Source organism: Hyla sarda, chromosome 1 (genome assembly GCF_029499605.1).
Source record: "Hyla sarda isolate aHylSar1 chromosome 1, aHylSar1.hap1, whole genome shotgun sequence".
NCBI classification, from domain to species: Eukaryota; Metazoa; Chordata; class Amphibia; order Anura; family Hylidae; genus Hyla; species Hyla sarda.
The window spans coordinates 607,350,768-607,367,662 of NC_079189.1; the positions used below are offsets into that span (position 1 = coordinate 607,350,768).

Consider the following 16,895-nt stretch of genomic DNA (forward strand, 5'->3'; position numbering starts at 1 on the left):
ATTTTCATGTCCAAGGTTAACGAAAATGTGTCAGATACCTGTGGGGTGTTAAGGCTCACTATACCCCTTGTTAAGTTCCATGAGGGTGAAGTTTCCAAAAGGAGGTCACATGTGGGTGATTTTTTTTGCGTTTATGTCAGAACCGCTGTAAAATTAGCCACCCCTGTGCAAATCACCAATTTAGGCTTCAAATGTACATGGTGCGCTCTCACTCCTGAGCTCTGTTGTGCACACGCAGCGCACTTTACGTCCACATATGGGGCATTTCTGTACTCAGGAGAAATTGCATTACAAATTTTTGGGGGTCTTTCTTTCCTTTCACCTCTTGTGAAAATTAAAAGTATGAGGCAACACCAGCATGTTTTAGTGTAAACATTTTTGCAACGTACGAGGTGTTTTTCATTTTTATGGGGGGTGCAGTGTAACGGTGTGTGTATATGTAGTATTTTACTTTTTATTTTGTGTTAGTGTAGTGTTTTTAGGGTACATTCACATGGGTGGGGGTTCACAGCGAGTTTCCCGCTGTGAGTTTGAGCTGCAGCTGAAAATTTGCCACAGCTCAAACTTGGAGCTGTTGCTAAACTACAACTCCCAGCATGCACTGACAGACCATGGATGCTGGGAGTTGTAGTTATGCAACAGCTGGAGGCACACTGGTTGGGAAACACTGAGTAAGGTAACAGACTACCACAGTGTTTCTGCACCAGTGTACTTCCAGCTGTTGCAAAACTACAACTCCCAGCATGCAAGGTCTATCAGTGCATGCTGGGAGTTGTAGTTTTGCAACAGCTGGAGGCACACTGGTTGCAAAACACTGAGTTAGGTAACAACCCCTAACCCAATATTTCGCAACCAGTGTGCCTTTAGCTGTTGCAAAACTAAAACTCTCATCATGCACTGACAGCCATAGGGCATGCTGGGAGTTGTAGTTATGCAACACCTGGAGGCACATCTACAACTCTCAGCATGACCTTTGGCAGTCTGTACATGCTGGAAGTTATAGTTATGCAACAGCTGGAGGCACACTTTTTTTTTTACACAGCACTGACCTCCTGCTGTTGTATAATACAACTCCCAGCATGCACAGCCAAAGGCCATGCTGGGAACTGTAGTTATGTAACAAGTGGAGGAATAACTACAGCTCCCAGCATGCTCCTTGGTATTATGTGCATGCTTGGAGTTATAGTTATGCAACAGCTGTCTCAGGACCCCCTGGGCGATATGCCGGGTTGGCTGCTGTTAGATAAGAGCAGCCACCCCGGCCCGATCACCGTTTCCGGAGACACGGTGATCAAGGAACACAGCGCCGCAAATGTATGGTGCTGTGCGCTTAGCAGCATACATTTACGGCGCTCGTCCTTAAGGGGTTAAACAATTCTACACACAAAAATAGCAGCCGGTGACTGATTTGAATCTGAGACTCTTCTCTGCGTTCATGGGGTAAACTCACCTGGACGGTTACCTGAAGGAATGTCCTCCATATACTGCTCATCACCGCTCACATCTGTCTCTTCTTCTTTCTTTATGTCTGTAGTATTAGTACAGATTAGATCTATTCCTGTAGGAATGTCCTCCTTATACTGCTCATCTCCACTCACATCTGTGTCTTCTTCTTCCTTTATGTCTGTAGCATTAATATAGATCAGATCTTTCCCTGTAGGAATATCTTCCTTATACTGCTCATCACCGCTCACATCTGTCTCTTCTTCTTCCTTTATGTCTGCAGCATTAATATAGATCAGTTTTTTCCCTGTAAGAATGTCCTTCTTATACTGCTCATCACCACTTACATCTGTCTCTTCTTCCTTTATGTCTGTAGCATTAATATAGATTCGATTTTTCCCTGTAGGAATATTCTCCTTATACTGCTCATCACCACTCACATCTGTCTCTTCTTCCTCCTTTATGTCTGTAGTATTAATATAGATCAGATCTTTCCCTGTAGGAATGTCCTCCTTATACTGCTCATCACCGCTTACATCTGTCTCTTCTTCTTCCTTTATGTCTGTATCATTATTATAGATTAGATCTTTCTCTGTAGGAATCTTCTTCTTATACCTCTCATCACCGCTCACATCTGTCTCTGGAGCATTTATATTGTTTAGATCTTCTCCCTGAATTATAAAACATAGAGGGAATATTGTAAAAGGCATCAGACAGTAGAAGTCACGTGGGATGTAATAGGTGAGCAGGAGATGGAGGGTGAGTGGACTGACCACAAGAGCTTTGCGGCCCTTCTACAGATCATAGGGAATATCTCCATCTACCTGATCCTGATCCTGTGGAAGAAGAGGACGGGGACACCTCTCTGCTGCTGTTCTCTTACTGGATCTGACTGTAGGGAACACATACAGAGACTGAATTCATTCTTTACATACAAATAATGAGAGGAGGTGTGTACATAGTCATGTCTATTACCTGCTGATGTGAGGGGCTGCTGATCCTCCATCATCACCTGATCCTTGTACTGATCCTTGTGTCCTTCTACATACTCCCACTCCTCCATGGAGAAATAGACCGCCAAGTCCTGACACCTTATAGGAACCTGACACACAGTGATACAGTCATCACCTCGACCCCTCCAGTGGTGTTACTGTATAATGTCCCAGCATTCCCAGCAGTGTCACCTCTCCAGTCATCACCAGACCCCTCCATTACTGTATAATGTCCCAGCATTCCCAGCAGTGTCACCTCTCCAGTCATCACCAGACCCCTCCATTACTGTATAATGTCCCAGCAGTGTCACCTCTCCAGTCATCACCAGACCCCTCCATTACTGTATAATGTCCCAGCATTCCCAGCAGTGTCACCTCTCCAGTCATCACCAGACCCCTCCATTACTGTATAATTTCCCAGCAGTGTCACCTCTCCAGTCATCACCAGACCCCTCCATTACTGTATAATGGCCCAGCAGTGTCACCTCTCCAGTCATCACCAGACCCCTCCATTACTGTATAATGTCCCAGCAGTGTCACCTCTCCAGTCATCACCAGACCCCTCCATTACTGTATAATGTCCCAGCATTCTCAGCAGTGTCACCTCTCCAGTCATCACCAGACCCCTCCATTACTGTATAATGTCCCAGCATTCCCAGCAGTGTCACCTCTCCAGTCATCACCAGACCCCTCCATTACTGTATGTCCCAGCATTCCCAGCATGGTCACCTATCCAGTCATCACCAGACCCCTCCATTACTATATAATGTCCCAGCATTCCCAGCAGTGTCACCTCTCCAGTCATCACCAGACCCCTCCATTACTGTATAATGTCCCAGCATTCCCAGCAGTTGTCACCTCTCCAGTCATCACCAGACCCCTCCATTACTGTATAATGTCCCAGCAGGGTCACCTCTCCAGTCATCACCAGACCCCTCCATTACTGTATAATGTCCCAGCATTCCCAGCAGTGTCACCTCTCCAGTCATCACCAGACCCCTCCATTACTGTATAATGTCCCAGCAGTGTCACCTCTCCAGTCATCACCAGACCCCTCCATTACTGTATAATGTCCCAGCATTCTCAGCAGTGTCACCTCTCCAGTCATCACCAGACCCCTCCATTACTGTATAATGTCCCAGCATTCCCAGCAGTGTCACCTCTCCAGTCATCACCAGACCCCTCCATTACTGTATAATGTCCCAGCAGTGTCACCTCTCCAGTCATCACCAGACCCCTCCATTACTGTATAATGTCCCAGCATTCCCAGCAGTGTCACCTCTCCAGTCATCACCAGACCCCTCCATTACTGTATAATGTCCCAGCAGGGTCACCTCTCCAGTCATCACCAGACCCCTCCATTACTGTATAATGTCCCAGCAGGGTCACCTCTCCAGTCATCACCAGACCTCTCCATTACTGTATAATGTCCCAGCATTCCCAGCAGTGTCACCTCTCCAGACATCACCAGACCCCTCCATTACTGTATAATGTCCCAGCATTCCCAGCAGTGTCACCTCTCCAGTCATCACCAGACCCCTCCATTACTGTATAATGTCCCAGCAGTGTCACCTCTCCAGTCATCATCAGACCCCTCCATTACTGTATAATGTCCCAGCATTCTCAGCAGTGTCACCTCTCCAGTCATCACCAGACCCCTCCATTACTGTATAATGTCCCAGCAGTGTCACCTCTCCAGTCATCACCAGACCCCTCCATTACTGTATAATGTCCCAGCATTCCCAGCAGTGTCACCTCTCCAGTCATCACCAGACCTCTCCATTACTGTATAATGTCCCAGCAGTGTCACCTCTCCAGTCATCACCAGACCCCTCCATTACTGTATAATGTCCCAGCATTCCCAGCAGTGTCACCTCTCCAGTCATCACCAGACCCCTCCATTACTGTATAATGTCTCAGCAGTGTCACCTCTCCAGTCATCACCAGACCCCTCCATTACTGTATAATGTCCCAGCATTCCCAGCAGTGTCACCTCTCCAGTCATCACCAGACCCCTCCATTACTGTATAATGTCCCAGCAGTGTCACCTCTCCAGTCATCACCAGACCCCTCCATTACTGTATAATGTCCCAGCAGTGTCACCTCTCCAGTTATCACCAGACCCCTCCATTACTGTATAATGTCCCAGCATTCCCAGCAGTGTCACCTCTCCAGTCATCACCAGACCCCTCCATTACTGTATAATGTCCCAGCATTCCCAGCAGTGTCACCTCTCCAGTCATCACCAGACCCCTCCATTACTGTATAATGTCCCAGCATTACCAGCAGTGTCACCTCTCCAGTCATCACCAGACCCCTCCATTACTGTATAATGTCCCAGCATTCCCAGCAGTGTCACCTCTCCAGTCATCACCAGACCCCTCCATTACTGTATAATGTCCCAGCAGTGTCACCTCTCCAGTCATCACCAGACCCCTCCATTACTGTATAATGTCCCAGCAGTGTCACCTCTCCAGTCATCACCAGACCCCTCCATTACTGTATAATGTCCCAGCATTCCCAGCAGTGTCACCTCTCCAGTCATCACCAGACCCCTCCATTACTGTATAATGTCCCAGCATTACCAGCATGGTCACCTCTCCAGTCATCACCAGACCCCTCCATTACTGTATAATGTCCCAGCATTCCCAGCAGTGTCACCTCTCCAGTCATCACCAGACCCCTCCATTACTGTATAATGTCCCAGCATTCCCAGCAGTGTCACCTCTCCAGTCATCACCAGACCCCTCCATTACTGTATAATGTCCCAGCATTCCCAGCAGTGTCACCTGTCCAGTCATCACCAGACCCCTCCATTACTGTATAATGTCCCAGCAGTGTCACCTCTCCAGTCATCACCAGACCCCTCCATTACTGTATAATGTCCCAGCATTCCCAGCAGTGTCACCTCTCCAGTCATCACCAGACCCCTCCATTACTGTATAATATCTCAGCAGTGTCACCTCTCCAGTCATCACCAGACCCCTCCATTACTGTATAATGTCCCAGCAGTGTCACCTCTCCAGTCATCACCAGACCCCTCCATTACTGTATAATGTCCCAGCATTCCCAGCAGTGTCACCTCTCCAGTCATCACCAGACCCCTCCATTACTGTATAATGTCCCAGCATTGTCACCTCTCCAGTCATCACCAGACCCCTCCATTACTGTATAATGTCCCAGCAGTGTCACCTCTCCAGTCATCACCAGACCCCTCCATTACTGTATAATGTCCCAGCAGGGTCACCTCTCCAGTCATCACCAGACCCCTCCATTACTGTATAATGTCCCAGCATGGTCACCTCTCCAGTCATCACCAGACCCCTCCATTACTGTATAATGTCCCAGCATGGTCACCTCTCGTCATCACCAGATCCCTTCATTACTGTATAATGTCCCAGCAGGGCCACCTCTCCAGTCATCACCAGACCCCTCCATTACTGTATAATGTCCCAGCATTCCCAGCATGGTCACCTCTCCAGTCATCACCAGACCCCTCCATTACTGTATAATGTCCCAGCATTCCCAGCAGTGTCACCTCTCCAGTCATCACCAGACCCCTCCATTACTGTATAATATCCCAGCATTCCCAGCAGTGTCACCTCTCCAGTCATCACCAGACCCCTCCATTACTGTATAATGTCCCAGCAGTGTCACCTCTCCAGTCATCACCAGACCCCTCCATTACTGTATAATGTCTCAGCATGGTCACCTCTCCAGTCATCACCAGACCCCTCCATTACTGTATAATGTCCCAGCATTCCCAGCAGTGTCACCTCTCCAGTCATCACCAGACCCCTCCATTACTGTATAATGTCCCAGCATTCCCAGCAGTGTCACCTCTCCAGTCATCACCAGACCCCTCCATTACTGTATAATGTCCCAGCATTCCCAGCAGTGTCACCTCTCCAGTCATCACCAGACCCCTCCATTACTGTATAATGTCCCAGCATTCCCAGCAGGGTCACCTCTCCAGTCAGCAGCTCCATCATCTTGTTGATCAGTTCTAGGATCTTCTGTTCATCCATTTCCTCATGTATCAGGGAGTGAGGTGGGGGCCCCGGGATTGGGCTCAGGGTTCTTCCCCATCCTTCACACACAGGGGCCCGACAGCGCCCACTAGAGGACTTCTTCACTACTGTGTAATCCTGTGTATGGAGAGACAGATTAATATCACTACATACATTCCCAGAATCCCTCACCTCTCCAGTCATATCCATCTGTTATTACATAGATAAGAATGAGGTCATATGACATCACTCCCAGAATCCCTCACCTCTCCAGTAATATCCATCTGTTATTACATAGATAAGAATGAGGTCATGTGACATCACTCCCAGAATCCCTCACCTCTCCAGTAAGCCGGAAGAGTATCTGTAGGGTGAGGTTTATGATCGTGTCGGCCATCTTGTTCCTGTCCCTCTCCATGGTTGATGGGTCATCCAGGAGAATTCTCTTATATAGAAGGTATCAGCAGACGATCCTGGATTGGAGAAACCTGAAGAGAAGAAGAGGAGACGATGATAAATGGCGGCTGCTAATAGAAACAACAGACGGAGAAAGAAAGAGACAAATACACAGAAAGTTCTGGATCTTGTGATCAATGAGAAAACCCATAAGAAATTATGAGAGGCCGAGATATCATCTATGGAGCCTCCTCATCTAACTCTGAATACACACATATATACACTGCTCAAAAAAAATAAAGGGAAGACTTAACCCCTTAAGGACTGAGCCCTTTTTCACCTTAGGGACTGAACCCTTTTTCGCAATTCTGACCACCGTCACTTTAAGCGTTAATAACTCTAAAACGCTTTTACCGAATATTCTGATTCTGAGATTGTTTCTTCGTGACATATTCTATTTTATTTTGGTGGTAAATTTTCAAAAATTTCATGAAAATAGCAAAATCTGACGGGACAGATGTTACAGAACTGCAACTCCCAGCATGCCTGGGCGGTCTAGGCATGCTGAGAGTTGTAGTTTGGCAACATCTGGAGGGCTACCGTTTGGGCACCACTGTAACAGTGGTCACCAAACTGTGACCCTCCAGATGTTGCAAAACTACAACTCCCAGCATGCCATGGCAACCCCCTGTCCTGCGCTGCCATTGGTCAGAAATCAGTTCTGACTAATGGCAGGGGATAGGAGGATATCGCAGCACTGCAACCTCACTCCTATCCCTTAGGATGATCGGGGCTGTCATTGACAACACCGATCATCCCTATTTTCCGGGTGATCGGGTCACCAGAGACCCAATCAGCCCGGAATTGGAGAAAATCGTATGTCTGAATTGACATGCGATTTTCTCCGATTGCCGACATGGGGGGGTCTCAGGACCCCCCTCGTGGATGTGCCGGGATGCCTGCTGAATGATTTCAGCAGGCATCCCGATCCGGTCCCCAACTGGCTAGCGACGGGGACCAGAATTCCCACGGGCATATCCATACGCCCTCAGTCCTTAAGGACTTTAAAAATGGGGCGTATTGATACGCCCACCATCCTTAACAGGTTAAACAACACAATGTAACTCCAAGTCAATGACACTTCTGTGAAATCACACTGTCCACTCAGGAAGCAACACTGATTGATAATCAATTTCCCATGCTGTTGTACATGGAACAGACAACAGGTGGAAATTATAGGCAATTAGCAAGACACCCCCAATAAAGGAGTGATTCTGCAGGTGGTGACCACAGAACACTTCTCAGTTCCTATACTTTCTGGCTGATGTTTTGGTCACTTTTGAATGCTGGGGGTGCTCTAACTCTAGTGGTAGCATGAGACGGAGTCTACAACCCACACATGTGGCTCAGGCAGTGCAGCTCATCCAGGATGGCACATCAATGCGAGCTGTGGCAAGAAGGTATGCTGTGTCTGTCAGTGTAGTGTCCAGAGCATGGAGGCGCTACCAGGAGACAGGAGATGTGGAGGAGGCCGTAGGAGGGCAACAAACCAGCAGCAGGATGACCACCTCTGCCTTTGTGCAAGGAGGAGTAGGTGGAGCACTCCCAGAGCCCTGCAAAATGACCTCCAGCAGGCCACAAATGTGCATGTGTCCACTCAAACAGTCAGAAACAGACTCCATGAGGGTGGTATGAGGGCCCAACATCAACAGATGGGGGTTGTGCTTACAGCCCAACACCATGCAGGACGTTTGGCATTTGCCAGAGAACACCAAGAACGTCATGAAGAACGTTCTGCTGCCTGCAACATCCTCCAGCTTGACCGATTTGGTGGTGGGTCAGTAATGGTGTGGGGTGGCATTTCTTTGCGGGGCCGCACAGCCCTTCATATGCTTGCCAGAGGTATCCTGACTGCCATTAGGTACCAAGATGAGATCCTCAGACCCCTTGTGAGACCATATGCTGGTGCGGTTGGCCCTGGGTTCCTCCCTATGCAAGACAATGCTAGACCTTATGTGGCTGGAGTATGTCAGCAGTTCCTGCAAGGGGAAGGCATTGATGCTATGGACTGGGCAACCTGTTCCTGAATACGATTGAGCACATCTGGGACATCATGTCTCACTTCATCCACCAACGCCACGTTGCACCACAGACCGCCACCTCATCAGGAGCATGCCCAGGCGTTGTAGGGAAATCAAACGGGCACGTGGAGGCCACACACACTACTGAGCCTCATTTTTACTTGTTTTAAGGACATTACATAAAGTTGGATCAGCCTGTAGTGAGGTTTTCCACTGTGATTTTGAGTGTGACTCCATATCCAGACCTCCATGGGTTGATAAATTTGATTTCCATTGATAATTTTGTGTGATTTTGTTGTCCGCACATTCAACTATGTAAAGACGAAAGTATTTCATACGATTAGTTCATTCATTCAGATCTAAGATGTGTTACCTTAGTGTTCCCTTTATTTTTTTGAGCAGTGTACATATACATTAGGACTGCACAATATATATTAAAATCCCTTCCCGATAATTTCAGATTGAGATGTGGATTTTATCTGCTTAAATTATTATTACCTGCGGTTTCGGCTCTGATTAAAATAATTGTTCATATGTATTTTGTATGTGTTGCGGCTCCGGTGTCCCAGCTGATTTTTTACGTGTTGCGGCTATGGTGTCCCTGCTGATTTTGTATGTGTTGTGGCTCAGTGTGGCTCAGGTGTCCCAGTTGATTTTGTAGGTGTTGCGGCTCCAGTGTCCCAGCTGATTGCCGGTCAACGCAGAATGTTGCTCCTCCCAGCAGATCCTAATGTGGGAGAAAGTGATTTAAAGCTACTTCCTCCCATTGCTCCATGGTGTTGTCATGGCAGCTGCGAGGAGGAAGCAACAAAATATAAGAACAACGCTGGAGAGTGCGAAGGCAGGAACCATACATAACATAAAATGGAGGCAGAATTAAGTAATTTCTTCCCATTTCATGGCTATAGGAAGGGATATGGCTGTATGAATTTATAAATAACCATTCCCCACATATAACCCATTATTATTTGTCATTAATCTACTCCATTTATCTATCTAACCCCCTACAATTGGTTATTACATCCTTCTTATACCATCATCCAAATCCCTACCTCCTATCTTCCCCTATCCCCTACACAGTCCTTTATTTTTATATGTTATCACCTCTAATAATCCTGACCATCAATAGCACAGTAATTGTCCCCCCCCCCCCCTTTTTTTTTTAACCTCTTAAGGATGTAGGGCGTACCTGTACGCCCTACGCCCGGTCCCGGTGTTTAAAACGTGGTCAGGCCGTGACCCCGCATCACACCGGGTCGGTCCCGGCTGCTAATCATAGCCAGGAACTTGGGCTAACAGCGCGTGGCATTGATCGTTGTGCCACGCGCTGTTAACCCTTCAGACACGGCGATCAAAGTTGACCGCCGCATCTGAAAGCAAAAGTAAACGCTTCCCGGCAGCTCAGTCGGTCTGATCGGGACATCGCAATAAAATCGCGATGTCCCGATCAGCTGGGACGCAAGCGGAGGTCTCCTTACCTGTCTCCACGGCGCCCGATCAGCGATTGATTGCTCCAAGCCTGAGCAACAGGCTTGGAGCAATCGAGCCCCTATCTCACTGATCCATGCAAAGCTATGGCTCTGCAGGGATCAGCATAGGAGATCAGTGTGTGCAGTGCTATGGGAGCTATAGCACTGAAAAAAAAAAAAAAAGTTAAAAAAAAAAAGTTAACAAAGGTCATTTAACCCCTTCCCTAATAGAAGTTTGAATCACCCCCCTTTTCCCATAAAAAAAACTGTGTAAATAAAAATAAACATATGTGGTATCACCGCGTGCGGAAATGTCTGAACTATAAAAATATATTGTTAATTAAATCGCACGGTCAATGGTGTGTGCGCCAAAAAATCCCCAAAAAGTCCAAAATAGTGTATTTTTGGTCACTTTTTATATCATGAAAAAATGAATAAAAAGCGATCAAAAAGTCTGATCAATACAAAAAAAAAAATGGTACAGATAAAAACTTCAGAACACGGCACAAAAAAATAGTCCTCATACCGGCCCGTAAGCGGAAAAATAAAAAAGTTATAGGGGTTAGAATATGAGCATTTTTAACATATACATTTTCCTGCATGTAGTTATGATTTTTTTCCGAAGTATGACAATATCCAACCTAAATAAGTAGGGTATCATTTTAACCGAATGGACCTACAGAATAAAGATAAGGTGTTTTTTTTATCAAAAAATGCACTGCGTAGAAACAGAAGCCCCCCAAAGTTGCAAAATGAAATTTTTTCTTCAATTTTGTCGCACAATGAATTTTTTTCCCGTTTCGCCGTGGATTTTTGGGTAAAATGACTAATGTCACTGCAAATTAGAATTGGTGGCGCAAAAAATACGCCATCATATGGAATTTTATGTGCAAAATTGAAAGCATTATGATTTTTAGAAGGTGATGAGAAAAAATTTAAATGCAAAAACGTAAAAACCCTGCGTCCTTAAAGGGGTACTCCGCCCCTAGACATCTTATCCCCTATCCAAAGGATAGGGGATAAGATGTCAGATCACCGTGGTCCCGCTGCTGGGGAGCCCTGGGATCCCCGCTGCGGCACCCCGCTCTCATTACAGCACAGAGCGAGTTCGCTCTGTGCGTAATGACGGGTGATACGGGGGAAGGAGCAGCGTTAAGTCATGGCTCCGCCCCTCGTGACATCATGGCCTGTCCCCTTAATGCAAGTCTATGGGAGGGGGCGTGACGACCGCCACGCCCCCTCCCATAGACTTGTATTGAAAGGGGTGGGCCGTGATGTCACAAGGGGGCGGAGCCGTGACGTAACGATGCTCCGGACCCTGTACTGCCCGTCATTACGTGCAGAGCGAACTCGCTCTGTGCTGTAATGAGAGCGCGGTGCCGCAGCGGGGATCCCAGGGCTCCCCAGCAGCGGGACCACGGCGATCTGACATCTTATCCCCTATCCTTTGGATAGGGGATAAGATGTCTAGGGGCGGAGTACCCCTTTAAGGGGTTAAACTGTAATTTTTATTAAAGATTTTTCATGTATACAAATCCAAGCATAAACAGCGGGGGGGGGGGGGGGGGGAACACTACAAGGGCCAAAGCCCAGGAATATTCAGCAGAACAACAAGTAGAATCAATCAACAAAGAAGGCCAAGACTGTCTAGCAAGGTAGCAGGACAATCCACTTAAACTAGGAACGTCAAAAGCATAACACAGACATATAAGCATCAATCAGCAAAATTGAACATATTGTCACCGCAATGAACCAAGAAAGAAACAAAAATTAAAACCTGACAGACCACAAACACTGGAAGGGGGGGGGGGGGGGACACAAGGTCAAACAGTAAACAATGACACAAGGAGGAGAAGGTAAAAGGAAGAAAACATAAGAAAACTAGGAAAAGAAAAAGGCAGAAAATAAGGGCGGCTGCCTATCAGAGAAACGATCCCAGGGTTCTGAGACCGACAGGAAATTAGGGACAGAGTTATTTAAGGGGGCCATTAGGAATTCCAGAGAACGGATCTCACGTATCCTGACAAGCAAGTCAGACTCAGAAGGAGGAAGGGTCTTCTTCCACCCCTTAGCGACAAGGGTCTTAGCTGCTAAAACCATATGCATGAAGAGTTTAAATGGCCACTTAGTTAGAGTAGGGTGAGAGAGATGGAGAAGATAAAATAGAGGATCAAGAGGAACCAATTTACCCAGAACTACATGCACTAGCCTTTGCACCATAGTCCAGTAAGCCCCTATGAGAGGACAGGACCAGAATATATGAAGGACAGTACCCAACCCAACTCCACAGCGTCAGCACTGAGGGAGGATATCTGGGTTCAGCCTATTCAACAACTCCGGAGTATGATATCGACCCTTAAGCAGCTTATATTGGGTTTCTTTATAGGCAGTACATATAGAAGCCTTAGATGCTTGGTCCCAAATAACCTTCCACTGAGGGAGGGAGATGGTAGTATTAAGAGCAGTCTCCCAGCGGCCCATGTAACCATGCAACACTGGGACACCCTCAGGGGTCTGGAGTAGTAAAGAATAGATATCAGAGAGTAGGCCCCTCATCTGAGGTCCACCCCGGCACAATCTCTCGAACCCAGTAGGTTAGGAGACCACTACAGAGCCCAAGGTAGTCAACATAAAATGCTACAACTGCATGTAGCGAAGACTCTCAGACGAGGGGAGCTCCCAGCGAGTCTGCAACTGCTCAAAAGACATGAGAGAATAGGAGATAGGATCCACAATGTCAGACCAACAAAACAACCCCCGTGAGCCCCACTCCCGTACCATAGTAGACGTTAGACCACAGGGAAAATCAGTATGATAAAGAAAAGACCGCAGGGGAGAAGAAACAGAAGGTAAACGGAATTTCACTGAACAATAGCCCCATACATACTTAGAAAAGGCCATAGGGGACCATAGAAAAGTGTTAGGATGATAAGGGGCCAACCAAAGCTTTTCCAACTCCATCCAGTGGCTATAGGCATGATAAGAAGACCAAGCCGCAAGATGTCTTAGGTGAGCCGCCCAATAATATTTAACCACAGCAGGGAAAGCCAGACCCCCCAGAGCCCTACTCGCCATCATGACCGACATTGGGAGTCGGTGCCTCTTACCGTTCCAAATAAAACGAAAAATAGCCAACTGAAAAGAACACAAAATGGACAGAGGCACACAAACCGGCAGCGTCTCGAAAAAGTTAAGCAGTTTAGGGAGAATGGTCCTTTTAACCACAGCAATATGCCCGAAAAATTTGATATACTGCGATCGCCACTTCTCCAGTAAAGCTCGAAGTTCGCGAAAAAGGGGGAGGTAATTAGAGGAGTAGAGGAGTAGAGTAGCGAGAAGTAATGTGAATTCCTAAGTATTTAATGGCTAACGGAGACCACTTAAAAGAGTAAGTGGAGCGCAGGAGAGTGGAGACAGGCAAGAAGAGCTTCAGATTTAGAAAGATTTACCTTATAGCCCGAGACCACACTATAAGCATGAAGAGTTTTATACAGGTTAGGGAGAGAGATGAAAGATCAGCAAATAGACATCAAATAGATTAAAGATCAGCAAATAGACAGATCTTGATGCCAGTAATGTCTGGATCTCCCCTAATTATGGCAGCTAAAGGTTCAATACAGAGCAAAAACCAGGGGGGATAATGGACATCCCTGTCGGGTCCCATTAGACAGGGGGAAAACAGAAGGAGGAGAATGAGGAAGTTTAAGAGAGGCAGTAGGGTAGGAGTAAAGACCCCGTAATGCAGTTAAAAAGTTACCCCTGATACCAAATTTCTGAAGGGTAGCAAAAAGAAACGGCCACCCAAGCCTGTGAAAAGCTTTTTCAGCTTCGAGACTTAGGAGTAAAGCTTATTCGGACCTCCGATTGATTAAGTCAACGAGATCTACTACCCTGCTAGTGTTATCCCCACCCTGACGGCAGGGGATAAACCCAACCTGATCCTTATGGATAAGGGATGGGAGAAAGGAACCCATGCAGGCTGCCAACACCTTGGAAAACAGTTTCAAGTCCGAGTTAAGGAGGGCTATAGGACGGTAACTGGAGCAATCATGAGGGTCCTTGTCAGGCTTAGGTATCAATGTAATAAGAGAGTGCAAAAAAATGAAAGAATTAAAAAGCGACACAAGCTTAGGCAGAAGGACACAAGAAAAAGTCTTATAATACAGGTACGTAAAGCCGTCTGGGCCGGGGGAACGGCCGGTCTATAGGGACCGAAGAACTTCCAGGAGCTCCTCCCCAGTAACAGGTGCATTAAGAACCTCACGGTCTGCCCCCATTAAAGATGGCAGGCCGCAGCGTGAGAGGTAAGAATCCAGCGCCTCAGCGCGCTCCACCGGATCAGACGGCAATTGAGAGGGAAGTACAGCTTAGTATAGTAATCAACAAAAAGACGAGAGATGTCAGCAGGGTGAGAATGAAGGACACCGGAGGAATCTTTTAAAGCAAAAGTGGATTGGGCCACCACCAGGTCCCGCAGGCGCCTGGCTAGCATAGTGTGGGCCTTGTTGCCCTTTTCATAAATGCGCTGTTTAGCGAACAGCAACTGTCACTCAACTTTATGGAGAGCCAGGTCACCCAACTGAGCCCGAGCGGCCACCAAGCCCCGTAGGACCACTACTGAGGAAGAGGTCAGTAAGAGAGCCTCCAACCGAGTAATCTCTGCACGAAGTTCCCGAGAGCGAGCCAGAGCATCACGTTTGAGCCTTGTGAGCTTCCCAGAGGATAGCCTGAGAGGAGACTGATCCCTCATTGGTAGCAAAATAATCAGTCAGACACTTCTGTATCGACTCTCGGGAAGGCAGCGACTTGAGGAGAGACTCATTCAAGCACCAATGACAGTTCCGGAGGGAGGAAGGAGAGGGAGAGAAGGAGAGGAGAAGAGGACAGTGATCAGACCAGGAGATAGGTTCAAGAGAGGCAGTAGAGAGCAGGCACACAATTGGAAGGTTGCCAAAAAAATAATCAATACGCGTATGCCATTTATGAGGGTGTGAGTAAAAGCTGAAGGAGCGCTCCGTCAAATGGTTGATCCGCCTTAGGTCATATAACGAAGAGGCCTGGATCAGTCACCGAAAAATAGAAGACAAGCGCAACTGAGAAGGGGGGGGGGGCAGGGGCACCAGAGATAGAGAAACGGTCCAGAGAAGGGGAGAAGATGAGATTAAAGTCCCCAGCAAACAGCCAGGCCGAGGGAGGGTATTTACGGAGCTTAGCCATAACTGATGAAAGAATTGAAAAGTACCAGAACAGTCAAAGTGTGTCTCCTGAAGAAAGACTATGTCAGCTTTAAGTGTAATCAACTCCCTCTGCAGCAAACGCCGCTTCGAAGGGGAATTAAGTCCCTTGACATTCAGGGAGACACACTGGACCATAGTGGATGTAAAAAAAAAAAAAGCGGAACAAGCTAAGGTAAAACATACTCAGAGGCATCCAGAAGAGACAGCGTGAAACCGAGAGAAGACAGCAGGAGATTCCGGGAACTGAGATGGAAGCACCAGAAGAGGCGGCCTGTAAAAAAAGAGAGGAGGGACACAAGAGGAGTCCGACAAACCAACAAGACAACATAAAACAAGGAAGGGAGTACAAATAAGGAAGAACCAAACCATTGACCCAAACGCCAATGTAGCATTTGGGCCAAGACCACAAAAGCGGACCGTGGACCTAAGCATGGGCGAACCACGGCTACGGCCTCAAGAGGGGACATGGAAGGTCACCATCAAAGAACACCGCCAAAAGGGCAAGCAATCCACTCTGAGGCCACAGCAGAATATCACAAAGAACCCTGAACCCTTCGTGACTAAAAAATGTAAGATAAAACAGAAGATTTCAGAGGAAGAACATGTAATAACAAAGACCAATAATTCCGATGAGGGCTCCCCATACAGAGAGGAGCAGTCAGGGATCAATCAAGTCCCGGCAAAGGGCATCCTGGAGAAGACCCCGAGTTCCAGCTATCATTTCAGGGGGGCCCTTGGGTCACCCCGGGGGGACCCCCCGACACTTGGGGAGGGAGTTTTCCATGGGGGCCAGGCCTACGGCTCCCGACCGGCACCCACGCAGGAGGCAGAGGAGGGGGAGGAGACATCAGATTCCAGTCCATCAGTTGAGAAAGTGGCAGATCCAAGGTGGAGCAAAAGTCCGGGAGATCAGAAAAAGTGCGAAGAACAGAAGAGCGTCCATCTCTTCGGGCATGTAACCCAAACAGGAAGTTCCATCTGTAGGGCACCTGATGGGAACGGAGAACAGCCAGGAGAGGTTGAAGCAAACGTCTCTTCCGGAGGGTCATCCAGGATAGGTCTTGATATAGTTGAATAGGGGCCACATCAAAGTCAAAATTTCTCGCTGAGCGACCCTTGGCCATTATCGCCTCTTTGACTTGAAAGTCGTGGACACAGCAGATGACGTCACCTGGAGCTCCAGAGGCGGACTTAGGGCGGGGTGCCCTATGAGCCCTATCCAGCTTGATCTTGTGAAAGGCAGGCTCACCAAGGAGAAGGTTGAAGA

General features: G+C 47.6%; 2 protein-coding genes across 3 annotated transcripts in view; one reads left to right on the top strand and one right to left on the bottom strand.

Moving 5' to 3' along the window:
- Positions 1 to 16,895, top strand: part of LOC130297303 (uncharacterized) — a 194,104-nt gene that overhangs the window by 94,893 nt on the left and 82,316 nt on the right. The gene's annotated exons all lie outside the window — the stretch shown is intronic.
- Positions 1 to 16,895, bottom strand: part of LOC130296856 (zinc finger protein 3-like) — a 36,166-nt gene that overhangs the window by 4,015 nt on the left and 15,256 nt on the right. The window contains exons 2-7 of one of the 2 annotated variants that reach the window (XM_056548867.1): positions 9,421 to 9,713; positions 6,786 to 6,933; positions 6,404 to 6,583; positions 2,419 to 2,545; positions 2,268 to 2,335; positions 1,451 to 2,114 (exon numbers count right to left, since the gene is read on the bottom strand). In XM_056548867.1, coding sequence (XP_056404842.1) covers positions 1,451 to 2,114; positions 2,268 to 2,335; positions 2,419 to 2,545; positions 6,404 to 6,583; positions 6,786 to 6,863 — 1,117 coding nt within the window. In that variant the 5' untranslated portion in view covers positions 6,864 to 6,933; positions 9,421 to 9,713. The remainder of the gene's footprint in view (positions 1 to 1,450; positions 2,115 to 2,267; positions 2,336 to 2,418; positions 2,546 to 6,403; positions 6,584 to 6,785; positions 6,934 to 9,420; positions 9,714 to 16,895) is intronic. The other variant, XM_056548874.1, reaches the window with a different exon arrangement.